Source organism: Excalfactoria chinensis, chromosome 4 (assembly GCF_039878825.1).
Source record: "Excalfactoria chinensis isolate bCotChi1 chromosome 4, bCotChi1.hap2, whole genome shotgun sequence".
Taxonomy (NCBI): domain Eukaryota; kingdom Metazoa; phylum Chordata; class Aves; order Galliformes; family Phasianidae; genus Excalfactoria; species Excalfactoria chinensis.
Window position 1 is genome coordinate 20,391,820 of NC_092828.1, and position 26,919 is coordinate 20,418,738.

General features: G+C 42.9%; 1 protein-coding gene and 1 long non-coding RNA gene across 3 annotated transcripts in view; one reads left to right on the top strand and one right to left on the bottom strand.

Annotated features, from left to right (window-relative positions):
• Positions 1-2,483: 2,483 nt before the first annotated feature.
• Positions 2,484-3,479, bottom strand: LOC140250954 (uncharacterized). Its single transcript, XR_011903341.1, has 3 exons — positions 3,285-3,479; positions 2,691-2,819; positions 2,484-2,585 (listed from the first exon to the last, which is right to left on the bottom strand). It is a non-coding gene; the product is annotated as an uncharacterized lncRNA (long non-coding RNA).
• A 10,525-nt stretch (positions 3,480-14,004) lies between these two features.
• NWD2 (NACHT and WD repeat domain containing 2) overlaps positions 14,005-26,919 on the top strand; it is a 48,393-nt gene continuing 35,478 nt past the window's right edge. For both annotated transcript variants that reach the window (XM_072334092.1, XM_072334091.1), the window contains exon 1: positions 14,005-14,155. In XM_072334092.1, the coding sequence (XP_072190193.1) occupies positions 14,005-14,155 (151 nt within the window). The remainder of the gene's footprint in view (positions 14,156-26,919) is intronic.

The window sequence follows — 26,919 nt, forward strand, 5'->3', positions numbered from 1 at the left end:
ATTGTATTTTAAAAGAAGGAAAGTGAAAAAATTGCCTAAGAATAAAAATAGAAATTTCCTGTTTTTTCCTGACAAATAAATGACAGCTGTATTTTTCCTGGCTTTACACTGTCTTCAAAAATGCTTTCCCACTTCCCAAGTAAAAATAACATTCTAGACAGACTGAGCAAATTGGCTGATCCGAGAAAGTCCATATTTCAGTACCTCCTTTCTCCTGTCCTGTCAAGGTTTGGTAGCCTCTACTAAAGCTTTGGAGTCCCTGCCACCATCTCTAAGAGAGTATCACGGAAACAGGACAATGTTCTCAACATATTATTGGAGACTCAGCCTCCTAAATCACTAGGAAGCTATTTCTATCAGTGATAAAACCAACCTACTTTATTATTTCCCAGGAACACTCTCAGCACTATATATTCTTAAGCACTCTCTCCTTTACTTCTCCTAACTGACTTCTTTACACCACAGTCAGGATCCTCCTGGTGGCATTTTTCCTGAGGAGACCATAAGGACATTCCAGGCCCATGCTCTCTTTTCCTGAACACTTGGACTTCCCTCAGCTTGTCATCCTCACAGGATCTTCCTTTTCCTTAGCTGTGTGCTCCTCTGGAAACTGCAGGCACAACTGAATAGTTCACTGTACTGAAAGACACAATAAATCATAAAGGCATTTCCTTTAAAAGAAAGATAAAGTCCATATCAACTAAGGAAACAGAAAAACACTTGAGCTTCTCCCTTAATATAAACTCTTACTTTTGCTTTTTAGAGACTGAAAAGCCACTACAAGCAGAAAATCATATCAAACTGCTCCTATTCACTGCACACTGTTTTGCACTTAGAAAAACTATTGCCACATGCCTGACCCAGTCACTCAAAAAAAATAAGTTCACAGTATGTCTCACTCTGATGCTTTTCTGTAGTGTCCAAGAAAAGAGAATTTCAGATAAAATAACATCCTATAAAGAAACAGCTTTTTGAGTAAGTGTAATGTAAACACTCCTTGAGTTGTAGCACATCCTGCCAAACGCAAAAGTCAGCCCTGGATGACAGAAGTAAGACATGCTAGGACTCAAAGGAGCTGGGCCAATACAGCCAAAATATTTTGAAGTCAAAGTAAAGTTGGTTTGTACCTAAGGAACTCGGTCTCTTTTGTTTCATGAAAAACGAAATACACAGATGATACTTTGTCTGCATTTTATTCTATGGAAACAGAGTGTAATAGAAAATGCTGTGAAAAACTTTCCAGGAAAAAGAATTTGCCTTTTATAGGGTTTAATATTGACCTTATGCTCTGCAGTACATTCATATATTTATACGGGTAATATGTTATATTTGTTATCCCCAAGTATTGTAACTTACTGTAACGTTATCACACATTATTAAATATTATTACATACTTGCTAAAATACTTACATGAGTATAATATCATAAATTGCCTGAGAAATGTCTGTCACTCATGGCTTTAAATATATTTGCTATGCTGCACTGGAACGTGTACAATTTAAATAATCAGCAGTAGTGCATAAGAATGCTTTTTCTTTTCTGACTGCTGAAAAAAAAAAAAACCATGAACTCTGAGGTATCTGTGTCGGTCTATAGCTGAGGGATATTTTCTGCTCCCTGCTTTCTGGAAATTATCAGCAGAAAAATCCTGCCATTTTTGTAGCGTGGACCAAAATTAAATCTGCAAAGTAATGGTGTTGATGCAGAGGATTTGATACAAACAGCACAGATCTGTTTTTTTTTTTATTTTAATTCAGATTATCTCCGGTCTATCTCCATGGTACAAATGCCACAGCTCACCATTCACCTTAATATTACCCAAAAGGACTCCAGTTCCTATACTCTCAGACTCCACAAAACGCCAGTAAGCAGGAATAACTGGAAGAAACATGTCAGAAGTGCAGTTCAGCCAAAACTGCATCACTAACACAGGTGCACCCACTGTACCTTAGGGGTGCCTGCTGCCATTTCTGGCTTGTAAGAGTTAATCCATAAATGAAAAGGCAACTCTGTTCCTAACTATTCACTGATTGGTTAAACATCACGTGGCTGTTTTTCACAAGGGAAAGAAAGCGATGCAGGTGGGACAAAAAGATATCAATGTAAGTATCCACTGAGTCATTAATTCAATTACAGCACAAGTATGACAGCAAAATAACTCACACTTTAGAAAACTAGAGCTGATTAAACCTAATCCCGTTTATCCGGAGTAATCATAAAATTAAATTTCCATGATGAAGAGAAAAGAACGTCTCCATTGATCATTTCAGTTCTTACCAGAAACACCTCAAGACACTGAAATGTGATAGCTGTGAGCTGCCACCTCTTTCCATATTGTTGCAAAACGCTATAAAATGCAAAGAGTACAGAGTTAAATAGCATCATGCCTTTGACTGTAATACCTACCCACGTCTGTAACTTAACACTGTGAGATTTCACCATTATCAAGTAGTTGTGACATCATGGTAGTCCGAAGGCACAGCCAGTTATTTGCTCGGCAGAGTATCTGGTCAGCGAGCCCCTATTTTCTGCAGAGTTCAGTTGCACGTTTCCACTGGAGACCAGAAGATGACCTCTGTGACATCCTTAATACAAAGGCTGAAAGTTTAATTCATTTCTAAATGCAGGAAACCCCTTTGGGAAACCTTTGGTTTCCCACAATACCACCATGCCATGCCCACGTTACTTACCAAACAGCTCCCCAAAGTCTGATGGAGCAGCAAGGCCAACAACCTCAGCACCTGGGCTGGGCCCACAGTGTTTTGTACAGGAAACACGTCTTCAGAGGAAAAGGTCTGAGCTAAAAAGCTGGTTTATATCTGAAAACAAAAAGTACAGAAAGGTACACAGTTAACACAAACACACTGCCCTGGGAAGCAGTGCCATGAAAAATTCAGCACTTACATGAGAGACACGGTTCCTCAGGGTACTACTACAAAGTAAACTGCCCCCAGGGGGAAGTGGGGAGGATAGTAATTTGCAGTGCCAATCTGCTCTGGTGGATTCAATAACACAGGGTGAATTGAGAAACCGCATGGGGATTGAAATGCTATTTTCTTGGTGAAAATCTAAGCATGGTCTGATGCAGCTGTGTTAAAAGAGTATTAAAACCAATTATCTCAAAAGTAGTAGATTTAAGTCCACTGTCCTGGCCAAACTCTGAATTTGTAACTTAGATTATTTTAGGTTATTCAATTTAGCTCTTCCTTCTTTAAGATCCCATAAGGACCAACAGAACGAGTCAGAGGTGACGCAGTTCCACCCAGACTGGTGCTCAAGTCTACCTTGTCCTCCCAGTCCCTATTACTTCAATCCTCCCCACGAGGTGAGGAGGTACTACAGCCTGGATTTCAGCTTCCTTACAGCTCACAGACAAGGAAATAACAGATGTAAACTCAGTGCTAACACCACTGAGTCCTCAGCACCATCCTTGACACCTCAGCTTCTAAACACCCCCAGGCAGAATTATTTTCCTAGGAATACAGCTCTCAGAAGCCATACAGCTGAGTGACCTAAATTAGCAATTATGATTTAAAGGATTAAGTAGCAGCTAAAGAAGGATCATCATCACCTGGAGTTAAAGCCTTAAATTTCTCTGCCTAGTCTTTGCACAGGAAAATTCAGGTAGGTCTGCAAACTAAATTCAAGTCTCCAGACCCCTTCACCATGCCTCATTCATCAGACCATTCTCTCAATGAGCTTAAGAGAATACATAATGTGTATTTGGGCTAAAGAATTGCAGAAAGGAAATTCATTTTACTTTTTACTTCATTATTACATGCCGTATTTTTTCAACAAACTCTATTAACAAACTGCAGCCTGATTACTCTGCACAAAACTGCAAAGCCATAAAAACTATAGCAGGCATAAGAATTTGTGGGGTGAATATGTTGCTCAATGACTGCTTGCAGCACCCATAACAGTGGGTAGCCAACAAAAGAACCAACCATCCTAAACCACCTGACCCACAGGGAAATGTCTTTCCAATGCAGATTTAGGAAGTTGTTTAACTGCATCTGTGCCAGCTAGATGCAACCTAGCAGGAAGCTGACAGCTTCATCTCAGTTCCAGCTGTGCTCTGTCTCTCGTTGAGATCAATGGGATTGCTCATGTTCTCAGAGGAAGGCACTTTTCCCAAGTCTGTGTGATTTTTATGTGCTTTCAAAAAGGAAAAGAAAATAAACAATTGGGATTGGGGATGTAATGAAAAGCTCCAACCTCTTTTCACTCTTTTCCAGAGTTTCTATCATTGCCATCAGGATTCAGGAATTTGGGGTTCAGCACCCATGTGTGCCCCCAAAGTGCTTGAACATCTCCAGCCTCCCTCCTACCAACAGGAGAGGGCCAAAGAAAAACCAGTGCAGCAAGTTTGCATGCTCCTAGTGGAAGAACAGCTCTATCGCTGTACAGGAGGGAATTTATTATTGTTAGGTTTTTGTGGGTAGTTGAACACCTTAAAGCAAAGCTTTTACTTAGAGAATTACCTTTATAAAAGATTCAAAGTCATCCAACGTGTTTAAGCTGGCACCAAGACAAACAGAAGAAAACAGTGTCTCCTGGAAGGCGAGCTGCCAAAAGTCTCCTGCAGGAAACCTAAACAAGGAGTGACTGCACCCACCGGGCAGCTCAGGCATGAGAAAATGGTATTGTTAAACTGCACATTAAATTGCACTTATCTGCTCACAGCAAACATGAAAAATGGGAAGAGGGATTGGTGTGCTTGAGGAAGCAGGTTGTGAGTGCTGAAGCACTTGTCTGCTGCATGCTGCTGCTTTACACTGCCCCAAAAGCAGTGCATTAAGAGGAGATGGTACACAATCCTACCCCAACAGCAGCCTTTGATACACCCATAGGCATGCAGCTGGGAACTCTGACGTTTTCTCTCTTGGTTTTTACACTGGTGAAAAGGCAGATTCTGATGCCCTTCTTTATAATCCAAATATCATAGAATGGTTTGGGTTGAAGGAACCTTACCTTGTTCCAACCCTCTGGGACTGGGACACCTTCCAAGAGGTTTCCCAAAGCCCCATCTTATAATGAGCAATATAGAACTCATGAAGCAGGCTTACTGAGCTTATTAAATAGCTTATGAGATATGATTAACTGCTAAGAATAGGTCTCAACTATTCTTGCTTACGTAGGAGAAAAAATAATCATTCCACAGCAGCAGTGACCCAAATGACAGATTTCATTTGAGGATAAAGATTATTTCAAATTAGAATTCCCCCTCGGATGATCATAGTTGTCTCCATAATTCCTCAGAGAATGTTTTTACATTCAGGCTGCCTGAGGGCCTTCATAACACTTCAGAGCACAGCACTCACTGTGCCACTGTGGCATGGTAATGGTTGCAAAACATGTCTGTGATGGCATTTGGTAATAGGGTACTGCATGCTCCATCAATTTACAGAAATCAGTATTAGCTACAGTAGACTAGAGACAGAAATCCACTGCCATTGTTTCTGTGGCAGAGCAACTAGATTCATATAGAGTAACTCTCTTTTGCTCTCAGTGTTTGTCTTCAAGATTAAGCACTCTGTTCTGGACTTGGAGCAGGTGGAGAGCTTCCTTTCCCCCAGCATAGCTGTAGTACCCAAAGCAGGATGGAAAATGATGGCAAATATTAACTAAGGCTAAAAAAAGTGACAGCTGCTCTTTCAGAACCCCTGCAGGTAAAATAAATAAATAAATAAAAACAAGCTTTGCAAGTTTTTTTTATTGTTTTTTTGGGGTTTTTTTTTTTTGTTTGTTTGTTTTTGTTTTTTTCTTTCTAGCACTGAGAAACCAAATTAACATTGCTATTAGAATTGCACTCCCCTGGATCTTCATATGTCTAAAATAAACTTGCCATGTCAATAAATCACATTAACAATTGAGTATAAATGGGTCTATTTTCTATTAGCATAAACAAGTCAGAGTAGTGATTTTATTTTTCATGTGCACAAATAAATATAAATACGTATATAATCAGATTGTTAAGCCTTATTCATCAACAAGCTTGCAGCAGGAATATTTTGACTCTTCTATTTTGAATCTAATTACTACATGTGCAGCAGATGCAGTTCACTTAGAAGAGGAAAGCACTCATGAAAACACTGCACAGCATATGGCCTCTCTTAACCCACTGCAGACGTGTACGTGCTCACTCCATTCAGCCTCCCCCTAATTGCTGCTGTACATATATGTCCAGAACTACTTGCCACAACAACCTATGCAAAAGCAATGGCACACTTAGACCGACTCACAGAGAAACATCTCAGGCTTCTATTCCTCCTTTACTTTCTGGCTTTTCTTTGGATTTCAATCCCTCAGAGTGCAATGTGTACGTTCTTTGCTACCATCAGCATTTTCTAAAGCCAGCTGCCGTTTGATATATCTCAAACATTCTCACCACATGGAGCTTCACCTTTAGTGCCTGCCACCACTACCAGGACATACCTTTTGAAGGCCAAAGCTTAGAAGCACTTGGGAGAAGCACAGACAGTAGCCTTGCTACCACCTCCTGCAGGTGAGCAGGGCAAGTAGAAGAGATGGGAAGGACTGATGGGGACCAGAGAAGAAGGGGAGCAAAGCAACAGCCCCAAGACAGCACAGGGACAGAAAAGCCTAGAGTGGTTGATCAAAGCAATGAGGACAAGGGGCAATGGGCATAAGGTGGAGCACAGGAGGTTCCTTCTGAACACCGGGATCACTTCTGTGCTGTGTGGGTGATGGAGCACTGGCACAGGCTGCCCAGAGACTGTGGGATCCTTGGAGATCTTCAAAAGACACATGGACATGGATCTGGGCGCCCTGCTCCGGTGTCCATTCTGAGAAAGAACAGTGCATTGAATAAGAAGTTAAAAATGCATGCCTATCTCATTGTAACAATGGATCACCTTTAAGGATGACCCGGGACCATAGAACAAAACTGCTGTCAAAGGACCATGACTTATTTTTAGCTAAGGTTAGGAGGTGCAGCAGTGAGGCAAGGAATTAAAGAGATCTTATCTCATGGATAAGAAAGTGAACATTGCTCTAGAGGGTGGAGAGAAATAACTTCTATCCTGGCTTCCACTATCAACTCTCTAGGCTGCTAATTAAATCCTTTAGATTTTTTGTGGTTGATCATTAATTGTAGGCTCTGCATTTGATAGGCATCTGATTTGAAAATCTGGAGCTTAAAACGTACATAAGCAAAACAACTCCCAGCTACCACTGACAGTGATAGAAACTTCTTCTTGTTCTTGGTGTCTAATACCAATTACTTAGGGAAAAAATGCAGTCCTTGGTATCTCAGAAAGGGCATCCAAGATTAACAGATATTTTTGGTATTAACAAGTAAGCTTCAGTAATGAAACTTACTCTGGCTTGGGCGTTAGGAAAATGAGTTCACATTCTGGAATACTTATGTACTTACTCTCTTGAGAAAATATATGGGAAAAGCTCAGGAGAAAAAGACTGCACCTACCTGCAGAGGCTGAACAGTGAGTAGCAAGTATGCACTGAACACATTGACCAGCAGCTGAGAGCTGCTCATAAAGTGAACGTCTCTATTCAGCACTGTTGAATCATAGTGGTAAAACAGAGTACCTGGTCGGTTAACTAAAGGCTGCTGTAACTTACATGTGCAACAAGGTGAAATGTAAAGCAATACGGATACAGACAAAGTTGAATGTCTAACTATATAACCTTGATATGGAATATTCCCAGTGTGGATTCAGCAGTATATTATGTCCTTGTGTATCTTTTGAGTGTGCGTGTGTGCGCATATGTATGTATGTATCCCTGGGGTGAGTACATCCATCTATGAGAATTCTGCATGAGAAAAGAGGTTTCTTTTCAGCTTCCAGTAGAAAGTAAGACAAAAATAATTTCCATGCCTTCATCGTTATTTTAGCTGTAAAGAATCTTTCAGTCAAGTGTGACATAAGAGATAAAAATAAAGATGTGGTATAGCCACTTGCAACATTTTAAGAGAAAAGGCTATGTTTGCGTTTCTAGGCTGCAAAGAGAATTTGTACCAAACCTCAAGAAGCAGAAAGCATGCTCAAAAAGCAGAAAACCTCTCTCTCATCCAGACCATTGTCCATACAAGGACAAAGGCAGGCTCCTGGAGGCGCAGTGCTTTTAGGATGAAGTGGAAGTCCTTATGCCAATGCCAGCTGGCAAGTAAGGCTGGGACACGCAGGTGAGAACGAAGTACCTCCATCCTTACATAGACACAAAAACAACATTTTCTCATGTGTTTTGTATTTTCATCCCCTTTTCCTTGAAATATAAATTACTCTGAACAAGCATATAGTTGTACCACTTGGCAGCTCCTGAAAACTGGGACTGTTTTTATGCCTCTGTATTTGGAAATTTTTTATTCCAGGTTAGACTCTCCTCCTCAGCACTTACAGAAGCAACAAGGTTTGAAAACTTAAACATCACAGAGCACAGACAGATCCACTAGTGGTACAGCAATGGCATCCGAGGAAATACAAAGGAAAATCTGCTGTGAGAAAAATAAAGGAGATCTCTTAGTTGTGGGACACAACAGTTTCATCTAAAGACACAGAAGGAAGAACATTCTGCACTACTGTAATCAAAAGCTCCTTTCTGATTCCCAAGACAAACGTTAAGTCCCACATGCAGAATTTTTGATATAACTGAAGTTCCTGAGCATTTCCATTGGCAAGTCCCACTTCTGGTGCAAATCCCATCTCCATAACTGACTTTTCTACTAGTCTCCACTCCATACTTTTCCTATGACAATCTCTGGACTCCTCCTAGTTTCTTTTTAATAGTTATTGTCATGTAGGAATCTTAAATCCACCATCCATTATAATATTTTCAAAAATGACTGCTTCTACTCAAGCTAAAGTCTGTTTTAAGAAAGAATGGCAGGATATGCCCACCCTGAATCCTCCAAGTTTTGAGATTGCATAACCATTCAGTTGAGTCAGTGGCAAAACTCCTACTGCCTTCAACAGAATCCACAGCTCGTGCCCAGTTTCTGCCTAAGTTCAGGATAGCTTCTTTTGTACCTTGATGCGTGTGTGTCCGCAGACTTTCAAGAAGAAATCAAATGCTGGATGCACATCTTTGTACAACATACTCCATATCCTCTTTAGAGTAGTCACTACTTTGTACCCTTAAAGCTTCAGGTGGACAAAACTTTATGTAAATACACCCCAAATCCAAATTTATTCTCATGAAGAGAGAGTTGATTCCCTTAGAGAAACCAACAGGGGAGCTACCTCACCTGCAAAATCCATTTTCTTTTGAGCAAAAATACTTTTATAAGACATGTTCCACATTGCACATTTGAAGTACAAAACAGACAAATGGAAAAACAAAGCTTGTTCTTGCTAAATGCCACAGAGAACAGGAATACGTTACCAGAATTTCATTACAGACTCACCAACAGGAGAAATTTATTCTTGGACTAAAAACTCATGAACTCAAACTTTTTCTCCTTTAACGATATCAAAGCCTGTGTAGTTTAGCATATTCTTTGGATGCAAACAGCAAGCTGTTTCAGAGAAAGTTTAAGAACATTCCAGAAGGCCTGGGTGGGACAATCGGCCCCTCACAGCTCTATTCTGCTGATCCAAGGTGCTCCTGTGCAGAGCAGGAGAGTAAAGTAAGCACCATTCCTTACAGCTTCCTTGATGTCACACTGTGAGTCTCACATTGTGTGACTGTATCTGTTTTACCTGTTGGCAAAGCCAGACACAGCAGCCTATAAACCAGCAGGGAAGAAGTGCAGCCGGAAGTCACAGAGGTGTCAGAACATAAGCAGCAATAGGAAAAAAATGGAAGGAAACAAATATTTTCAGTGCTATGAACAGGGTAGAATAGGGAAGTCCAAATTAAGTTAACTAAGCCTTGAAATGGCTGTAAAAGGTCCTTTTAGGAACCCAGTACAGTGTAAGATTTGCTAGGATATATCTTATTTCTTGCAATCAGTTTCTTGATGTAAATATAAACCCAGTAAGCCTAGGCAGCCTGTCATTCCTAATTTGCAAGGATAATAATAACAGGGCTTTTTTTAGTGAAGCATGAATTCCGTGAGCTCTCTCTCTCATCTCAGCACATCTGCCCCTGCTCTCCTGCCAATCCACCCCCCCACCCTGCATAAGCAGTACATCATTGTCAACGAAAAGGAACAGAGCAGAACACAGTGAGTTCCTCCACACAGTTCCAGCAGCAGCAGCAAGCTGAAAGCATGGACAGGAGCACCTGTGATGTTCAACCAGCAAAACAGCAGCCATGGCTCCTACAGAGAGGAACTTGCTTGGCCCAAACACCAGCATTATGTGGAGAACATTAAACAGGTGCACAACCACCAGGACTCCTTCTTGCTTAAAAGGTGATTTTATTGCCTCCTTTTGACAGTCGTTCTCGGCAACTGCCTGCTCCACCTGCTCCAAGAAGTGGGCCAGCCTGATAGGAAACCACATACACTGCTTAGCTGTGGGTAGGAGGTAGCTGCACGCAGAAGTCCCATAGCTTCTGCAAGTAGGAAAGATGCTGGCCAGCTTGCCGACTTAGTCTGAAACTTCAGCCCTCCAAGGGCTGCAAATAAGTGGTGTTCTGAGGAATAGACAGCAGGGACATGCTGCCCCTGGCAAAACCAGGCTGTGATACCCAAGGAGAACCAATGGGTGTTTTAGGTTCTTAGGACCTACCTCAGTGGGACCTAAGATAGCATGGACATTTGAAAGATAGCATAAACTCTCAGATATTGTTGCCCCATTACATACATAGTATGGGGCCTCCCAAAGTGTTAGCTGCTTCACTTCAGAACTGCTGAGCTCCACTAATTTCCATAACTATACCACTGCTGAGCACAGTTCAACACCTCACAGCCTGTACTGGGGCACATATGCACAAAAACATAAATTTAGATTGCAGACAGAACAACTTTGCATCTCATCAGCATGTCTCCACCACAGCACTGCCTATAGTCTATCGCCCTGGTTGCCTCCCACCTCTGTAGACTACTGGGGCTGACCATGGTGTTTGTTTCCATACAAAACTGATCTCAGAACAGCACACTGCCTCAGACAGCCCATTGTAAACAGCAAACCCTAATTCACTTGGGAGTTGTGTGTTAGGAAAAACTTCTCCAAAAGAGTGGTGAGGCATTGGAACAAGCTGCCCAGGGAGATGGTGGAGTCATCACCCATGAAGGTGTTCAAGAAACACGTAGATGTGGCACTGAGTGTCCCTCAGTGGGTTGGTGGGCACAGTGGGGATGGGCTGATGGTTGGGTTTGGTGATCTTAGAGGTCTTTTCCAACTTTAGTGATTCAACAACAGATGTGGGGCAAAGCCTAACAACTCTGTACATTTTTATTCATCTCTGTGGGCTGGGACCAAGCTGTATTTGCACACCCAGTGTCACACTGATGGAAGCGAGACATCTCAAGAAGAAAGGTTTGGTGGGAATTAGTGCAGGATCAGGACATCAGCAAAACACAGCTTGATTATTCTCAGTTGTTTCACCAAGGGATATATTCTGCAGTTTTGTTTTATCTGAACTTGGAGTAAATGAGGCCAGAGTGGTAACCAAGAAACTGTGATGTAACATAGGAGAGATTTTCTGGCTACTCTATGACCTACATTTTTTCAGGACCAAGCCCCTACTCAGAGATGTTTATACAAAGGCACCCTCAGGGTTACACATCTGTCCTGCTGCATTCAGCACATCCTCCATTACCCTACTGATGGCATTGGCACCTGTCTTATAAGGTCACTGCAGGGGCTTGGGGGTCACACCTCCAGGCAGTGCTTTGCAATCAGGATGTGAACCCATGCTCAGGCAACATAGAAACATAAAATTCTTAGACTTGGAAGGGACCTCTGAAGGCCATCTAGTCCAATTCCCCTGCAACAAACAGGGACACCACAGCTAGATCAGGTTGCCCAGGGCCTGATCCAGCCTGGCCTTAAATTCTCCAGAGATGGGGTATCAACCACATCTCTAGGCAACCTGTTCCAGTGCCTCACACCCCCACTGTAAAAGATTTTTTCCTTATGTCTAATCTAAATCTACTTTCTTTGAGCATGAAAAATCCACACAGCCACTCCGGGACTCCAACACAAACACTGATGCCAGAAACTGGCTTATACAGAGGAATATTATACCGAGAAACAGAATTTACAAAATCTGTTATTCAATATGAAATTTCATAAGGTATTTTTGATGATGTTTGTTCTTATAGCAAACACAGCAGTGTCCTCTTTGTGATGTGTATGTGAATGTACATGACATTTCTTGATGTTCTTTCTGTTGAATTAAAGAAATGAAACGTGGGTGTCAGGCTCAGGGTGCTGACCCCAGTGCAGGCAGCCCGCAGCTGCTGAGATTGTTGCTTTGGGGCACCATTGGCCTCAGCCTCCACAGCACAGCTCCGGCTGCTGCAGCTGAGTCATGCACAAAGGCACTGCCAGCTGCAGCCCAGAGTGGCAATGCGGATCAGCGCAGGTACTGAGCTGTACGGTGAGGCTGAGGGCTGCAGGGTCCCACACAGCATGGAGGTCCTGCTGCTGGAGCTGCACACCGTGGCGGCAGATGGCAGCAGGAAGTGACAGTCCCAATCTCACTTCATCCAAGAGCATTCAGGTAAGAGCCCATGCTGCCGGCAGTGCTGCCAAAGACAGGACTCCAAAAGAATACATAGGATGAAAACTCAGGTTTTCAACTTGTTAAAGAAATCCCCTGCTAGTGGCACGGGGCACATCTGAGAACATCGGCACACCACACCCTGCAAGGTGCCTGCAGCACCAACAGTTATGCAGGCAGTGGCACACAGAGCCTCATCTCCCAGGGACATGCATCTCGTGACTGTCCAGTTTGTTAACTGAATTACAGCAAACCTTCTGGCCTGATTCACATGGAGCATGGCAACCCACGGAGGGGAAATACATGTATGCTCACCAGGGAAGGCTCCTTACTGAGCACTACCAAATCCCCCAGGAATGTCCTCTTTGATGGAAAGGGGCATTTTCTAGCGCTGGGCACAGAGATGGTTTCTGTGATATTCTGCTGCAGGCGGCAGTACAAGCTGACACTTCTCCTCTTTGCACAGAAGCCCTCTCCCTTCCCAGCTAAACTCACAGAGCATACAGGAATGCCACGTTTGGTTAAAAGCGCCCCAAAATTAACAGAGTGCAGAACTACTAGAAAATCTCCCCTTATACCCGCGTGCAAACGCCCACGGAACACGCACGCGAACTGCCCTGCGTGCCTTTCAGCAGCCAGGGCAGAGGGGAGTCCGCCCGGCAGCGGGGATGCCCGTGCGGCACTGAAGGACGGGGATGGAGAGCTCCACTCCCAACCCAGCGCTTGGTCGGGTACCCCGCACGCTGCTCTACAAGCATTACGCCCAGCCCCTCCCCTCCCCTGGCCGCCCGCCCCTCCCGGGGCGGTTTCAGAGCCCCGCGGCCGCCCCTGCCCTGCCCAGCCCAGCCCAGCCCCGGGCGGCTCCAGGGGAGCTGCCGCAGCCCGCGGGACGCCCGGACCGAAGCTGCGCGGGGACCGCCCGCCGCCACTCCGCGCCGCCTTCTTTCCTGCCTCGGGCCGGGGCTCCGCATTGATGCCGCCAAATAAATAACTGATTAAAGCACGGGAAAGAAAGAAACAAGCAGCGCGAGCGTCTCTTTTTTGTACCTGAGCAGCCGGGGCTCCCGTGCGGGCGACTACAGAAGACACAAGCAGCGCTCTGAACTCTTCCGTGCCAGAAGGATGCGCCGGCTCTCCTATAAGAACCCGATGCCGGGGCCGTGAAGCGCTCGGCGCAGGGGAGACGCCGGCAGCCCGCCCGCAGACGTCCCCGCTTTGGGCACCGAGGAGACCCCGAGGGGCCGCGTCCCGCCGCCGCCGCAAACTTTCTTCCCTCGCCCTCCGGCCGCCCTCACGCTCCGGCCCCGGCGGCGCTCGTAGGGGCCGCATGGGCGCTGCCGGAGAGCCGCAGCTCCGCGGCGCGGCCCGGGGGCTGCCCTGAGCCGGGGCCCGGCGGGCGGCGGCGCCATGTGGGCGGCCGGGGCGGGCGGCAGGGCGACGTGCCCGCGGGACGCGGCGCTGCGCAAGGCGGCCTTCGCCGGTAACCTGGCGGCACTGCCCGCCCACCTGGTGCCCGGCGGCCGGAGCGTCCGCGTCTTCATCAGCGCCAACCCCGAAGGTAACGGCCGGGCCCCGCCGCGGCTCCCCCTGCCGCCCGGGGCCGCCTCCTCGCGGCTCCCCGGGGCCGGCTTCGGGCGGGGTGCGGCGGGTGGCGGCTTCCCGCTGCCGGGGAGGGCGGGACGGTGCTCGGCGGGGCGCCCCGGGCCGGCCGTTAGCCGAGAGTCCGATGGATCGCGTGGCTTAAAGCGAGCGTCGCGGTGCTGTGCGCCCGGCCGGGCCGTGCTGGCGAGCTCAACTCTGCGGTTTTAGTGTAATGCCGTCGCGCTCTCACGCTCCGTATCAAAATGAATTAGCCGTCCTGCTGCTTCAAATCCCTTGTTAAAATTACCCTTTCGTGCAAGAGATTTGCGTGTGTCGGGAGTGCCGTTCCCACTCGCGAAACCGAAGTTTTGAAGCGTGTTCTCACACGGTGCAAGGAAGTAATAACTGAAATGTTCACACCTCTGACGTTCCCCACCTGTACAGGCGAGCCCACAGCGCGCACGGCTCTGTCACCCCACCACTTCCCAAACCCAACAGCGCTGTCTGTACAGGATGCCTGTAGGAGCCATGCCGGCAACGACAGAACCGTTCGGGTTCTGAAGTGCGATTGCCATGGCACCAACACCTGTGTGATGCGGGCAGCGGTGCCCACAAGCCGACAGCGGGCACAGCGCTATCGGGATTACCCCGTGCTCGGGTCCCTCAGCCCCGTTCCTTACAGAGGACGCCGGGATTCTGGTTGGTGCAAGCTAAGCAAAGATTACACTTAGCAATAACCAAAAGGATGCTTAGTTGTCTCTGAAAGAAAACTGGCATGAATCTGTAGATTTGTTACTCATTGGGAATGGCTTTCTGCCAGCATTGCCTCCACTGTGGGAGCACCGATGCCTCCGTGTTTGACGTGAGTGGCATTTACCAGTAGGGCAGCTTGCTGAGCTGGCTATGTGGTTGTTCAGCTAAAAAAAGCCACTAAACTCCTGCTAGAAGTGAGAGATGTAAGCCATACATCTGCGGGATTTCACTCCTGTATTGTTATTCCAAAAATTCAGCCTTCAGAAAACTATAAGAGGAAGGATTGTGTTGGCTTCCTTGTGGTATGGCGTGGCCACAGTGATCATCACTTCTCACTGGCAAAATGTTATCTGAAGCTTTGCTCCTGCATTCAGAAACGATGGTGTGGGAGAGCAATTTCAGTGCTTTCTGCTTTTTGGTGAACAAGTGAGCCGGTCAGTGAGCGTTCAGTGGCTCCCAGTGACCGGGAGCAGCTGTGGCTCTCAGTGGTAGCACTGACACTGCATTGCTCACTGCATGTCACCTTACAAAAAGGCTATTGATAAACAAGCAAATGTATTCGATGTGAAATTGGATATCATCTACTGAAGTCCTTAGAAATACAACTGCTATTTGGAAAAAAAAAATAATAATAATAATAAAAAAATTCCTAAAGAGTTCAGAATACAAATGTTCTGAGGAAAATAAAACAGGTGAAATCCTTCCTACTGAGCAAACCATTCAGCAGGTTTCAACCCTGGCTGCAGTGCTGTGTGCATACCCAGGGCCTGCCTGCCTGGCTGTCCTGCAGCCTCCCCAGTCTGCTCCCCTGCTCTGGCCATTGCTCAGGAAGGACCCAGGGAGCAGTGCTGCTGCAGCTCTCCGGGAAACTCCTTGTTGCAACCTCACGGGCACAGACTTAATGTAGTCCTCTTGAATTGCAGCAATTTGATATATGGAAAGTGGGGAAAATCAGGGCTTGATATGATGTCTTTGTTTCTTTCTTTTTCTTTTTTTAAGGGCATACTGTATCAGGACTTAAATTTATGTGTATTACGTAGATAGGAAAAATGGTTATTTGTACAATTTCCTGAACAGAAATCCCTAAAAAGAACACTAAGCAGCAACAGTGAGCATGAGTAACAGGATCAGACCTGCTTCGTTTTACAGCCTCTTGCTTTCTGGATTGAATTTTGTAGATAAGTGAAACTGCTTTTTCCTCTAGCAGTGTTTTCATCTATCAGTTAACATCATCAGGTTGGTGTTAATTAATCACTGAAGATGACAGAATCTTTAGAAGCATTAAAGCTCTTTTACTATTTGAACATAAATGTCTTGTTTCTTATTTAAGTAGCTCCAAGCAACCAGGCATATTTTAAATGCATGTTTTGGCTAAGAGAGGTCGCAGATTTTTCTTTCAACCATTCATCACTTGTCTCAGGGTATTTTGCTTGCTTCCAAGTGATAAGGGAGGCAAGTTAGTTCGCCTGATTCTAAGAACTGCTTCTGCTGTTTCCTGTAGGAATCTGTGGACTGCAATAGCAAACAGCTAATGTCAGTTTGTGACTCAGTAGTGCCTGTATAGATCCCTGCCAGTAACGCAAAGCTCATGTACAAGCATACGACAGGTACAAAATTCCATACAGCCCTGTTATACTGAACAGTGACATCAGCATTGTATGGATTTGGATCATTCCAGTGCCTCTTGTCATTACTTTAAGCAGAAGATTATTTGAGTTGCAAAGTTCACTATTTCGTTCAGCAAATTATGTGGTGATACAACATAATAAAAGTCCTGGCTGAAAATGATTGCTTAATGATTGGAGTTGGGGTTTGGAAAATGATGGAGAAGGTGCTTTTCATGTCATGCAGCAGGGACAAATGAAGGCATTGAAGAGGGATGTGTGCAAAGCCAGCTCCTACACACAGTCTGTTCGGCTGTTCCACTGAGGACTGACTGATCATACTTCACATAGCATCTGAGTATGTCCTGACAGAGGGTGTGAGCCACTCCGACCTGAAAGAAGTAGGCTGAACCTGCATCCAGCACTTAACAGGGTAGGGATGTTTGCTTCTCCAATCATTGTTTCAGCTGACTCTTGTCTGTGCAACACCTCTGAATACTTCCTAAGTTTCAGCAGAGTATTTCTTTTTTTCTGCTTTTTCAATACATATCTGCTATATCAACAGAAGCAATTGTGCTGAAATCATGAACAAACTTTGTTTTAAAAACCCTTTTCAATACAAAGAGGCTGTGCGCTTCATGAGCTCTATTCTTCCAACGGCCATTTAAAGCTTCAGATATTAAAATTAATCATGAAGTTGGAAGGATAACAGTAAATTGCTGTAGCTCTTTTGGACTCTGAAATTAGCCCAGGATCCAAGAAATTACTCACACTGAATTTTTGCCTATTTACTTGTGTACAGGCTTTGGTAATTCAAGTACCTACTGATCTTCAGTGCTTTCTCTCAAAAACAATTTCCCCATTAACATTAGTTTTGGCATGATTAATAATCTTAACTATCAAATTCTATGTATACATGTTGGAATTTAAAATTAAGATCTTATTCTAATAAAAGGTAGACTTAGAAGACTTAGAAGATCCTTCTTAGTGATACTTCCTCGTGTTACAGCGCTGAATGAGTCTGAGTTTTCTTGACTTATTACACAGTTGTTCATCTTAGCTTATTTTCCATTGACATTCTTAGTCCAGAGCATTGTATGAATTTGAAACACTCAGTTGGAAAAAACACAAATGTTTTGTGCCCACTTCTTGTGACACAGAAGGCAAAATTCATACCCACTGTGAGTCTGATTAGACAAGGCTTATGCCTGTAACTAAAGATTGCAGAAATGAGTCTTACCAATTTTTATTTATATTATTTTTTGAACCTATTTGCTATAGGCTGCTTTGCAGGAATTCCATGTATTTTTGTGTGTTGATGTACATATGAAAGAAAATCTAAAACGGTGTTTGCATTGACTTCACTGCTACTGAACATGAGGTTGCTTAACTCATCACAGATTAAGAACTGTGATTGCTTCAGCTGCAATCTAATTGCTGTATATAATAAGTAAAAGGTAAAAATTTGATTCTTTGCATATTTGAAGCATATATTATTTTTACCCCAAAACTTGTTTTGCTTAAGACAAATATAACTCAGACAATGTTAATGTTAACACTCAAAAGTCGGAATAATGTTTCACTAATGATGGTCCATTTTGTCCAATCCAAAAATACCATATGGTGTCCCTCCTTGGATTTGTTGCACGAAGGACTTTTTGTAATGACAATTTTATATAATCTGGGTGGAATTTATGTCTGAGCTAAAGAAAAACACAGATGTTCAAGTGTATAAAATTGCAAGGGAGGTGTTGCGGAGATGTGGAGACAAATAACTCCAGGACTTTTTTCATGCAAAGTGTTAGTTCTGGTTACCTAACTTTGTACCTATTTATGGATTTACGTGACACACATCACTGTGGTGTTTAAAAGCTATAAACCAGGCTACACTTGAGAAAAAAAAAAGCCTTCAAAAATTGGAATCAAAGTTGAGTAACTCAGCATGGTTCAAGCATCTGGTCTTGGTGGGGGCCTTGATTTGATGTTTTACTTCAAGAGGCCCAAAGGTCAGAGATACCCACAGTCCATTAAGCTTAGAACAAAGCTTGCTATTTTCAGTGTTTCAGCCTCTATGCCAACTTTTCTTTCTTCCTGTGCCACAGAACCACCCTTGTTGTAAGCATAGTTGAACAGAAGATGAGATCTGACTCCCTGAGGATGTAGGACTAAACATCATGTAGGCTGTAACATTTTTTTTTTTTTTGTGGTCAAGGCAGGTAGATCTGAACCAGAAGCAGATAATTTTTGCTGAGCAGATCCTCAAGTTTTTGTTCATGTTAGAGGAAACAGCCATTTGGGGCTAGGATGGAGACTGAGTTGGATTAAAGTTTCTGCTGACTCGTTAAACTTGATAAACTATATGAAAAGATCTGCTTTTCACGGCCCCCTATTCTTTTTGTGAGTTACTTATGTAGCTCAAGGAGTGGGCTGAAGATTTGCTCCAAATATACCAAATGTGCAAGGCAAAACACTGAGAACTTTTGCTTAATTCATACACAAAAATGTTCATTCACATGCTCACCAGGTAAGATCTGCATTTGGAGAGCAAAACTGAGATCAAAGGAGTTGTTCTGTGTTTTTTCTTCTGTTGTTTGGTTGTTTCTCTTTTAGAAAAACAGCAAGCTATTTAGTTTGCTGGGGGTTTTTCATCTTTAAAAATAAATAAAATTATGAGAAACCCAGTAATTTTCCTTCTAAGTAGCATAGATAGTTTTCAAACTTGCTGCTAGGTCTTCTTGTGAGTATGTACATTTCAAACACAACACCCAAAGCAGTAGTACTAGCATCACTGAAGGTCAGCCTAGGTTTTGTTAAATGCTATTGTAGAAGCAAGAGCATTACATGGAGGTTTTGATTTTATCCAGAAGTAAACTTGTAAAGAGCTAGGGATGTGCAGGCTACATCACAGTGCCTTCCCCAGCTCTACAGTTCTAGTTCAAGATATGATTGGAGGTTTTTTCAAGTGAAACAAATTAAATTTATATTAATTTTTCATTCACTGAAAGAGTGATAGGATATCCTTTCAGGCTGCAGCAATAATGAGCCAACAGTGTGCCCTGGTGGCCAAGAAGGCCAATGGGATCCTGGGGTGCATGGAAAGGAGCATGGCCAGCAGGTCATGGGAGGTGATCCTCCCCTTCTACTCTGCCCTGTCAGTCCTCACCTGGAGTACTGTATCCAGTTCTGGGCTCCCCAGTACAAAAAACATAGGAGAGAGTCCAGAGGAGGGCCACAAAGGTAGTGAAGGGCCTGGAGCATCTCTTTTACGAGGAAAGACTGAGCAAACTGGTTCTGTTCAGCCTTGAAAAAAGAGGACTCATAGGTGATCTTAATGTTTATAAATATCTTAAGTGTCAAAGTGTCAAATGAACGTTGGCCAACCTCTTTTCAGCAGTCTGTGGGGACAAGACAAGGGAAAACAGCCATAAAATGGAGCATAGGAAGCTCCACACCAATATGTGAAGGAACTTCTTCACAGTGAGTGTGAGAAAGCATTGGAACAGGCTGCCCAGGGAGGTTATGAATTCTCCTTCTCTGGAGATATTCAAGACCTGTCTGGACACCCACATGTGCAGCCTGCTGTAGGGGTCCTGCTTTGTTGGGGGGAGTTGGACTCAATGAGGTCCGTTCCAAACCCTATAATTCTGTGATTTTGTGATTCTGTGATAATACATTTATTACTAGAATTACTAGCACAACGACACATCATCAGTAGGGTAAAACTAAACTGTCTCACGACTGTCTAAACCCAGCTCATGTTCCCTATTAGTGGGTGAACAATCCAATGCTTGGTGAATTCTGCTTCACAATGATAGGAAGAGCCGACATCGAAGGATCAAAAAGTGATGATATTTAGCTACCCATAACTTAAGATTTTAATATACTGAAAGTGACAGATAAAGTCACAGATAGACATGTGTAAGGAGTACAGAAAAATCTGTTGGCTTTTAATATAGGGAGCATATTTCAGGACAGCTGCTTTATTCCCTTTCTGAAGTTTTAATTCAAGAAGGATAAAAATTGATAGATTAGAAACCCCGAATTAAAATATGGTTCTTCCAGTGCAACACTAAAAAACTCCACTGGCCTAATATTAGTCAGTTAGGTTCTGTGTACAAGAGAGGCTCTTAGCTCCGAATCATTTAGCCAAAAGAGAGGAGAAGGGCTAACATGCTACTAGCTGGGAGCTTGGCAAGGTAAGCTGGGGAGACCCCAAGCTCCCACTGGGTTTGTGCATGTGCTGCTGTCTGAGCACTGAGATGTACTGCATGGTCTCTTGGGACATCTCATTGCCCCAGCCACATCTTTCTCTGACCTGCTCTTGAAATTCCTCTATGAGCATCCATCTCCTAAGGCCCATTTCCAGAAGTGAGACATTTCTGCACAGATATGCCTGACCAACTGCAGTCATTCTTTATGAGATCCAGATCTTGAGAAAAAGTCTTCTTTGCAGACTAGATCTATCAGGCAAGAAAGGCCAGGACATGGCAGGATTTCCACACTGATTTAATTCAAAGCCATGCTGTTGCTATGTATCAGCCACTGGGACTGAAGAGGTGAGATTTCAAGTTGCCTGGCAGATGGGGTTGTACAGCCTGCTCCTAGTGTTTGCTTGGGGTAGCACAGCTGCAGTGATTAGTACATGTATGGTACATGTACAGTACATACCACAAGTATGTACCTGTGGGATGGTTAACAGTCCAAATGTTTCTTAATAGAGTCCTTCTCACTATCCAAGCAGTTGGGTACCTTCATAAGGTCACCCATGCAATGTAAATCTCCAGCTTTCTCCTCAGGTTCTCTGTTGCCTTTCCTGAACCAGGAATTGAGACACATAGCCATGCAGTGCATGTATAGCCATGTTGTTTGTAAAATTATTATATAGAGACGATAATGAGTGACACTTTACAGAACATTAAGATGAAATGAGAACGGATGACTCCCAGTTGTAGCCCCCCAGTGTAGTGCTCCCTTTTGGTCAGGCACTGTAGGCTGCACCCCTTGGTGTGTTTGTGTCATTACAAAGCACTTGCATTTCCTAGAAGCCACAGCATGTGCTGTATGAAAGTACAGAATCAAAATTCAGAGTCATGTGGAAGCACAAATTTAAAATTAATGGCAAAATAAATGGCTTGCACAAGCTCTCCAAAGAGTCTTTCTAGTATAGTGGTTTCAGTATGTATTATCTGGTAGTATTTCTTATTTGTTTTGTACGAGACTGATGCCTGACTATACAACATAGGGACTTTATAGTGAACATAACAGAAGCCCTGACACTGTCTGCCTGATCTCACTAACTAAATTTTATTAGATTAAAATCACTTTTAAGATTGAGAACCATCAAACAACCATGAGGATTTAATACTTTGAGCTGAGAGGGGTTATGCACATCTGTAGAGTTATGCACTTGAGGTACTCTAACATAAACAAGAGGCAAGTGCTCTAAGATCTGACACAGTGACTTAGCCCAAAGGAGCCCAGTATTCTTACTGACAGTTTCAGATTCATGACAGAAGAAAATGAGATCACAACAAGGACAAAATGACAAACATTACATCTTTGTGTTCAACAATCCGTGAGATCCTTTGCTTCCAGGAATTTGTCTAATTGCTTCACTAATCAGTCACTAGTCTTGGTGTCTGCAACAACCTTTGAAAGATGGAACATTTTGAAACAGACTATTGCTCACAGAAATGCCTAATCCTACTCATGTCACTGGGAATTTTGTATGAACATGACCATGCATACTCAGACAAAAAGACCTAAAAATATAACAGTGGAAATATCTGTGGAACAGGCACACCTAAAAGCAAATATCCCTATAAGAGTAGCTTTTTCCAAAAGCATTGCTGTACGTCATCCGTTGTTGCCCACTGTTGTCTATGGGAAGCAAGATAAATTGTGAAGACTGAGTTATTTGAATGTTCTTATTTCCACAGGATTATAAAAACAGCCATACTAACAAATAAATAAGGGAATGCTTTATAAGTGCTTTGCTTAGAATGAAGGACTTCATCTTTTTATGCTTTCTTATCTACTACAGTTTCATAAAGGTCTCAAGAATTCTAGAAGACAGTGGATAAGCATGTTCTTGTTTAATAATCACGATGGCTGGATTCCTGTGGAATGGTCTATACTGTTCAGGCTAGACTAAATTCTTTTTTCTCAAGAGAACACCTATTTTTCTCCTTCATTTTCCACCATATAGTATTTAAAACATCTCAGATGCTGAGATCTGTGAGCAGTAAGTGTTGACTTTCTTTTAAGTTCTCAGATTCCTTTTCGGTTACCAGCAAATACTAAGAAAATGATTAAACCACATTATTGTTTGGGAGTGGTCTTGATTTATTTAATGTATCTTTAATGGATTAGACCAAAGTGATGAAGATTACTGCAATGCTGTTGAATTCCTGTTTATATGACCCGTAATTTGTTTTTACAAGGCATCAGCAAAATCTGTATGATGATTTACTCTGGAATACAAGTCAGATACACTATGGGACTGTAAAGAGTTAAGCAATTTGAGTGCAACTGAGTTAAATAACATGCCATTTAAACCAGGTATGTGATCGCAGTACCCTAACAGAGGTTCGAGGGACCTCAGGCAGTTCTTTTGTTAGGCAGCTATTTATTGTTTTGCAAATCAAAAAGAGGAGGCTGGAAGGGACCTCTTGTGGCCTCTGGATCTATGGTGAAGCCTGAAGCAGGCTCAGATATACCTGTGCCATTCCTCAATGAAGATGGTCTGACTTATCATGACAGCTCCACTCTCTCTGCACTGGTTAAGAAAATACACAGGAAGATGGACTTGCAGAGTACTGCCGCACAGAGCTTGCACAGCACTCCTGGTAATGCTTACAGCAATGTACAGACACGAAATAGGTTCATTAATCAATTAAAACTACCAAAGATAAAAAAAAAAAAAAAAAAAAAAAAAAAAAATTATCTGAGCATTTCCTTTCTTACAGTGAGTTTCATTCATTTGCACTAGTGAATGTCATTATTCATAGATTTCTCAAATCTGGTTTTTACCGTGAAAGGAAGCTGGTCTGTGCATCCAAGCAAAATATGAATAATTAACTAAGCTGGATAATTAACTGAATTGGATAATAAACTAAATAAAAGGAAGTAGTCAAATCCCATAAAGGTTGATTTACCATGGATGTATGTCCTGCAAGGACAGCATGTTTTGGATGAAGCTTTCCCTCACTAGAGGCATTCAGAGTGTCTAGCAGTTCATGTTAGAGCTTTTCCTTTGATGAATTCATTTATGCTTGAAAGTAGGAGAGTTATTTACAGGATTTATTTTATTCACCTGGTGATCTGCTCTCATGTAAGATCTTCATTATATTTGAGATTAGTATCATTTTGTCAGCTCTGTCTAATGTCCATCAGTGAGTTACGTATTTCAAAAGGCAATGGAAGACACATGTAAAAGACACACAGGTCATCACATATTCTTCTCTTCTTTAGAAAACAGAACTAAAACCAATCTCCTTACATGCCACCTGTTTTAATTTTTTTGTTTGTTTTATTCTTTCTGTGATCAAGCATGTATAATGCAATATTATTCCACTGAGTGCTTGCATCGCTGGTGTATTATTCTAGTATTAATACCACAGTTAGTTTCTCATAGTCATTATGCAAATTCAAAATCATTTCAAATAAAAGAGATGAGATCCCCCATTGTGGGCTCAATTGTGTTTAATCGTCTGTAGGTACAAAAGGTAAAGGAAGACTCATGCACGTTTTTGTCTGTTCTGCAACCAAGGGACAAACGCCTTCACAGGCAGTCAGAAAGACTGATAGTGTCTGGCAGTGCTAGAAATGGAAATGAAGCTGAGCCCATCCTTTCAACCACCTTCTATACTGCTGTTGAGAGTACAGCATCATAAAAGATCGTTATCTTCCCTTAAAGGTCATTGTGGCTCATGGGGAACCATCCATCAAATTTCCCCTGTCAGAATACACCATGTTAATAGGTCAGTGTGTATCTGAATGTTAAATGCTGGGTTTCTTTCCAAACTTGTCCGTTTGCAATAGTTGTGCTGTGTGTTTCAAAGGACTTTTGGATTACAGTGCCTTCATTTGTCTTTCTACACGCTTCTGCACAGATTGTTAGTTAATGGGATTGTTTTCTGTATGGGAAACATAATATTTATGCTCACATCATTTTGACACAAAGGGGCCTAATAGAAAACTTGAATTTGCATTATATGGTGCACAGAATATGCTGCTGACATTCCTGCTGCAGGGCAGCTGCAGTGACATAGTGGGAGCACAAAATCCCCATAGCAGTGCAGGGATTGAATGCAGCAGCTTATACGCACTGAGATAAAACTGCCCCTGTGCCTTCTTCACATCCCCTTGCCTTACTACAAAAAGGAACATAGCGAAAAAGACGCTTTGAGTACTTTCACATTCTGCTCTGTAAGAATAATCCTTAATGTAAGTACTTTCAAACTAGAGGCAAAGTATTTTGGAAGGGTTGTTAACGTGGCTTGAAAGCACTGGTTGGGAAGGCAGTCAGTTGCTCAGTGACTGAGTAATTAACCTGGTATGCCAGATCTGGATGTTATTATTTTGTATAGCACTTGTGAAAGGTACTGATTTAGGAGAAACTGAACTTAGTTGTTTTGATTACATCTGTTTCTCAAGAGAAGCAAGTGATTGGTATACATTCAGTTACTAACTCCTCAGGATCCTTTAACTAAAGAGTTACTGTTACCTTAATATATTATCAATTTAATGTGATTATCAAGACAAAAATAATTAATAAAATCATGGCAAAAACAAAATATGGTAAAATCAAGTCATCACAAAAATATTTGGATCATAAAAACAGATGCATTTGAAAAATTATTTTAAATGGCCCTTCTAACTCTCTTATATAATCTTCTTGAAAAATAACGCGTAGATGAATCATGAGGACTGGGAAGGCAGAAGGGAGGTGCTGTATGTACCTCCTCCTGCGTATGTCACTCACTGCTTCCCCCCAGGCATCACACAATCCCTAAGAACGAGCTCATTTGGGAACTACCTGGCCTTGCCCCCTGTCTCCTTGCACATCTGTCCAGCAGCACCACACCTGAGCACAAGAATCAGCTGGAGGAGAAATCAGTCACATCCTCCTTTTCAGACATGGCATTACTGGGCTTCTGGCCTCCCCCCTCTACCAGTCCCATTGCTCTGGGCTTCGTGCCCTCTTACAGCTGCTCTCCCTTGCAGGAAGCATTCTTTAGTTTCTTCTTTGATAACTGCTTCTGCTGCAGCCAAGTGCTGCTCTTACTGTGTTGAAATGTTATTTAATAGTTTTCCCTGGTTAGTACTAAGAAAGAAACAGTTACAAAGAAAACTTCTGTTGTAATTCTGCATCCTTACTTTCCTGGCAGTAAGCATCATCACCTGTTTCTCTTTAAGCCTATACAATCATATTTTTCAGCTTTTATCCCTGATTTCAGCTGTCCTGTTTTGACCTAAGCCTCATCCCTTTTTGTCCAGATTTACAACTTTGTGGATGAAGAACTTAAAGTTTGGAGAAGAAAGATGCAGCTTTACCAGCGGCTGACAGGGCTTGCTGAGCTTGACTATGGCTTCTCAGTGCTGCCAGATGCAAAGTCAGGCAGGGATAGCAATAGGAATTTCTTCAAAATGAGGTGTGTTTAAGGGGCCTGCTTTGGCCCGTGCCATGAAGCAGTTGAGGCTCCTGCTTTCACTGTTTTTTTATGGCTCTCCTCTGTCTCATGTCTTCTCCAAGCCTACAGTGCACTGCTTTGTTTGCTACCAGTACTTGGAACTGTAGCTCAGATGGGAGTCTGACTGTCTGTGGCATCCGACACTGCATTGATTGCCACTGTGTCCCGACCTCACGCACTTCAGTCAGTGCCCCAGCTGTCTTCCCTCTGATGGGGATGTCAGAAAGAAACTGTAAAACTTCCAACATATGCACAACTTAAATTAACTACTGAAAACAGTCTCCACTATTATACAGCTTTTTAATATTTTTTTTTCTAGGTAATTCCACATATTTTCTGTTACAGTGAATTAGGACTTTTGCATGTCTTTGTTACTATGCTGGTCCATTTTTTCTGCTCTGTGGTTTTGCACAGATCACTCAGGTCCTTTTTTAGATTTCAGAAGAAGTTTTTCTTTCACATTAATTTTTATTATAGTTGCAAATTCTAGTCCTTGCAGGCTTTGCTGTTTCCCAGTGTTTGGTTGTAATAAGCTTTGGTGTTCTGCAGAGGAATTTTTCCGACTTAATTTTGGTGTCTCTAAATGTGCTGTGTCTTCGGTTTCTCCTGTCACATCGTTTAATTGTATGACAGTAATTGCTTGTAAATTGTCATGTTTTCAAGAGCTTTCCTAGTTTGCATTATTAAAT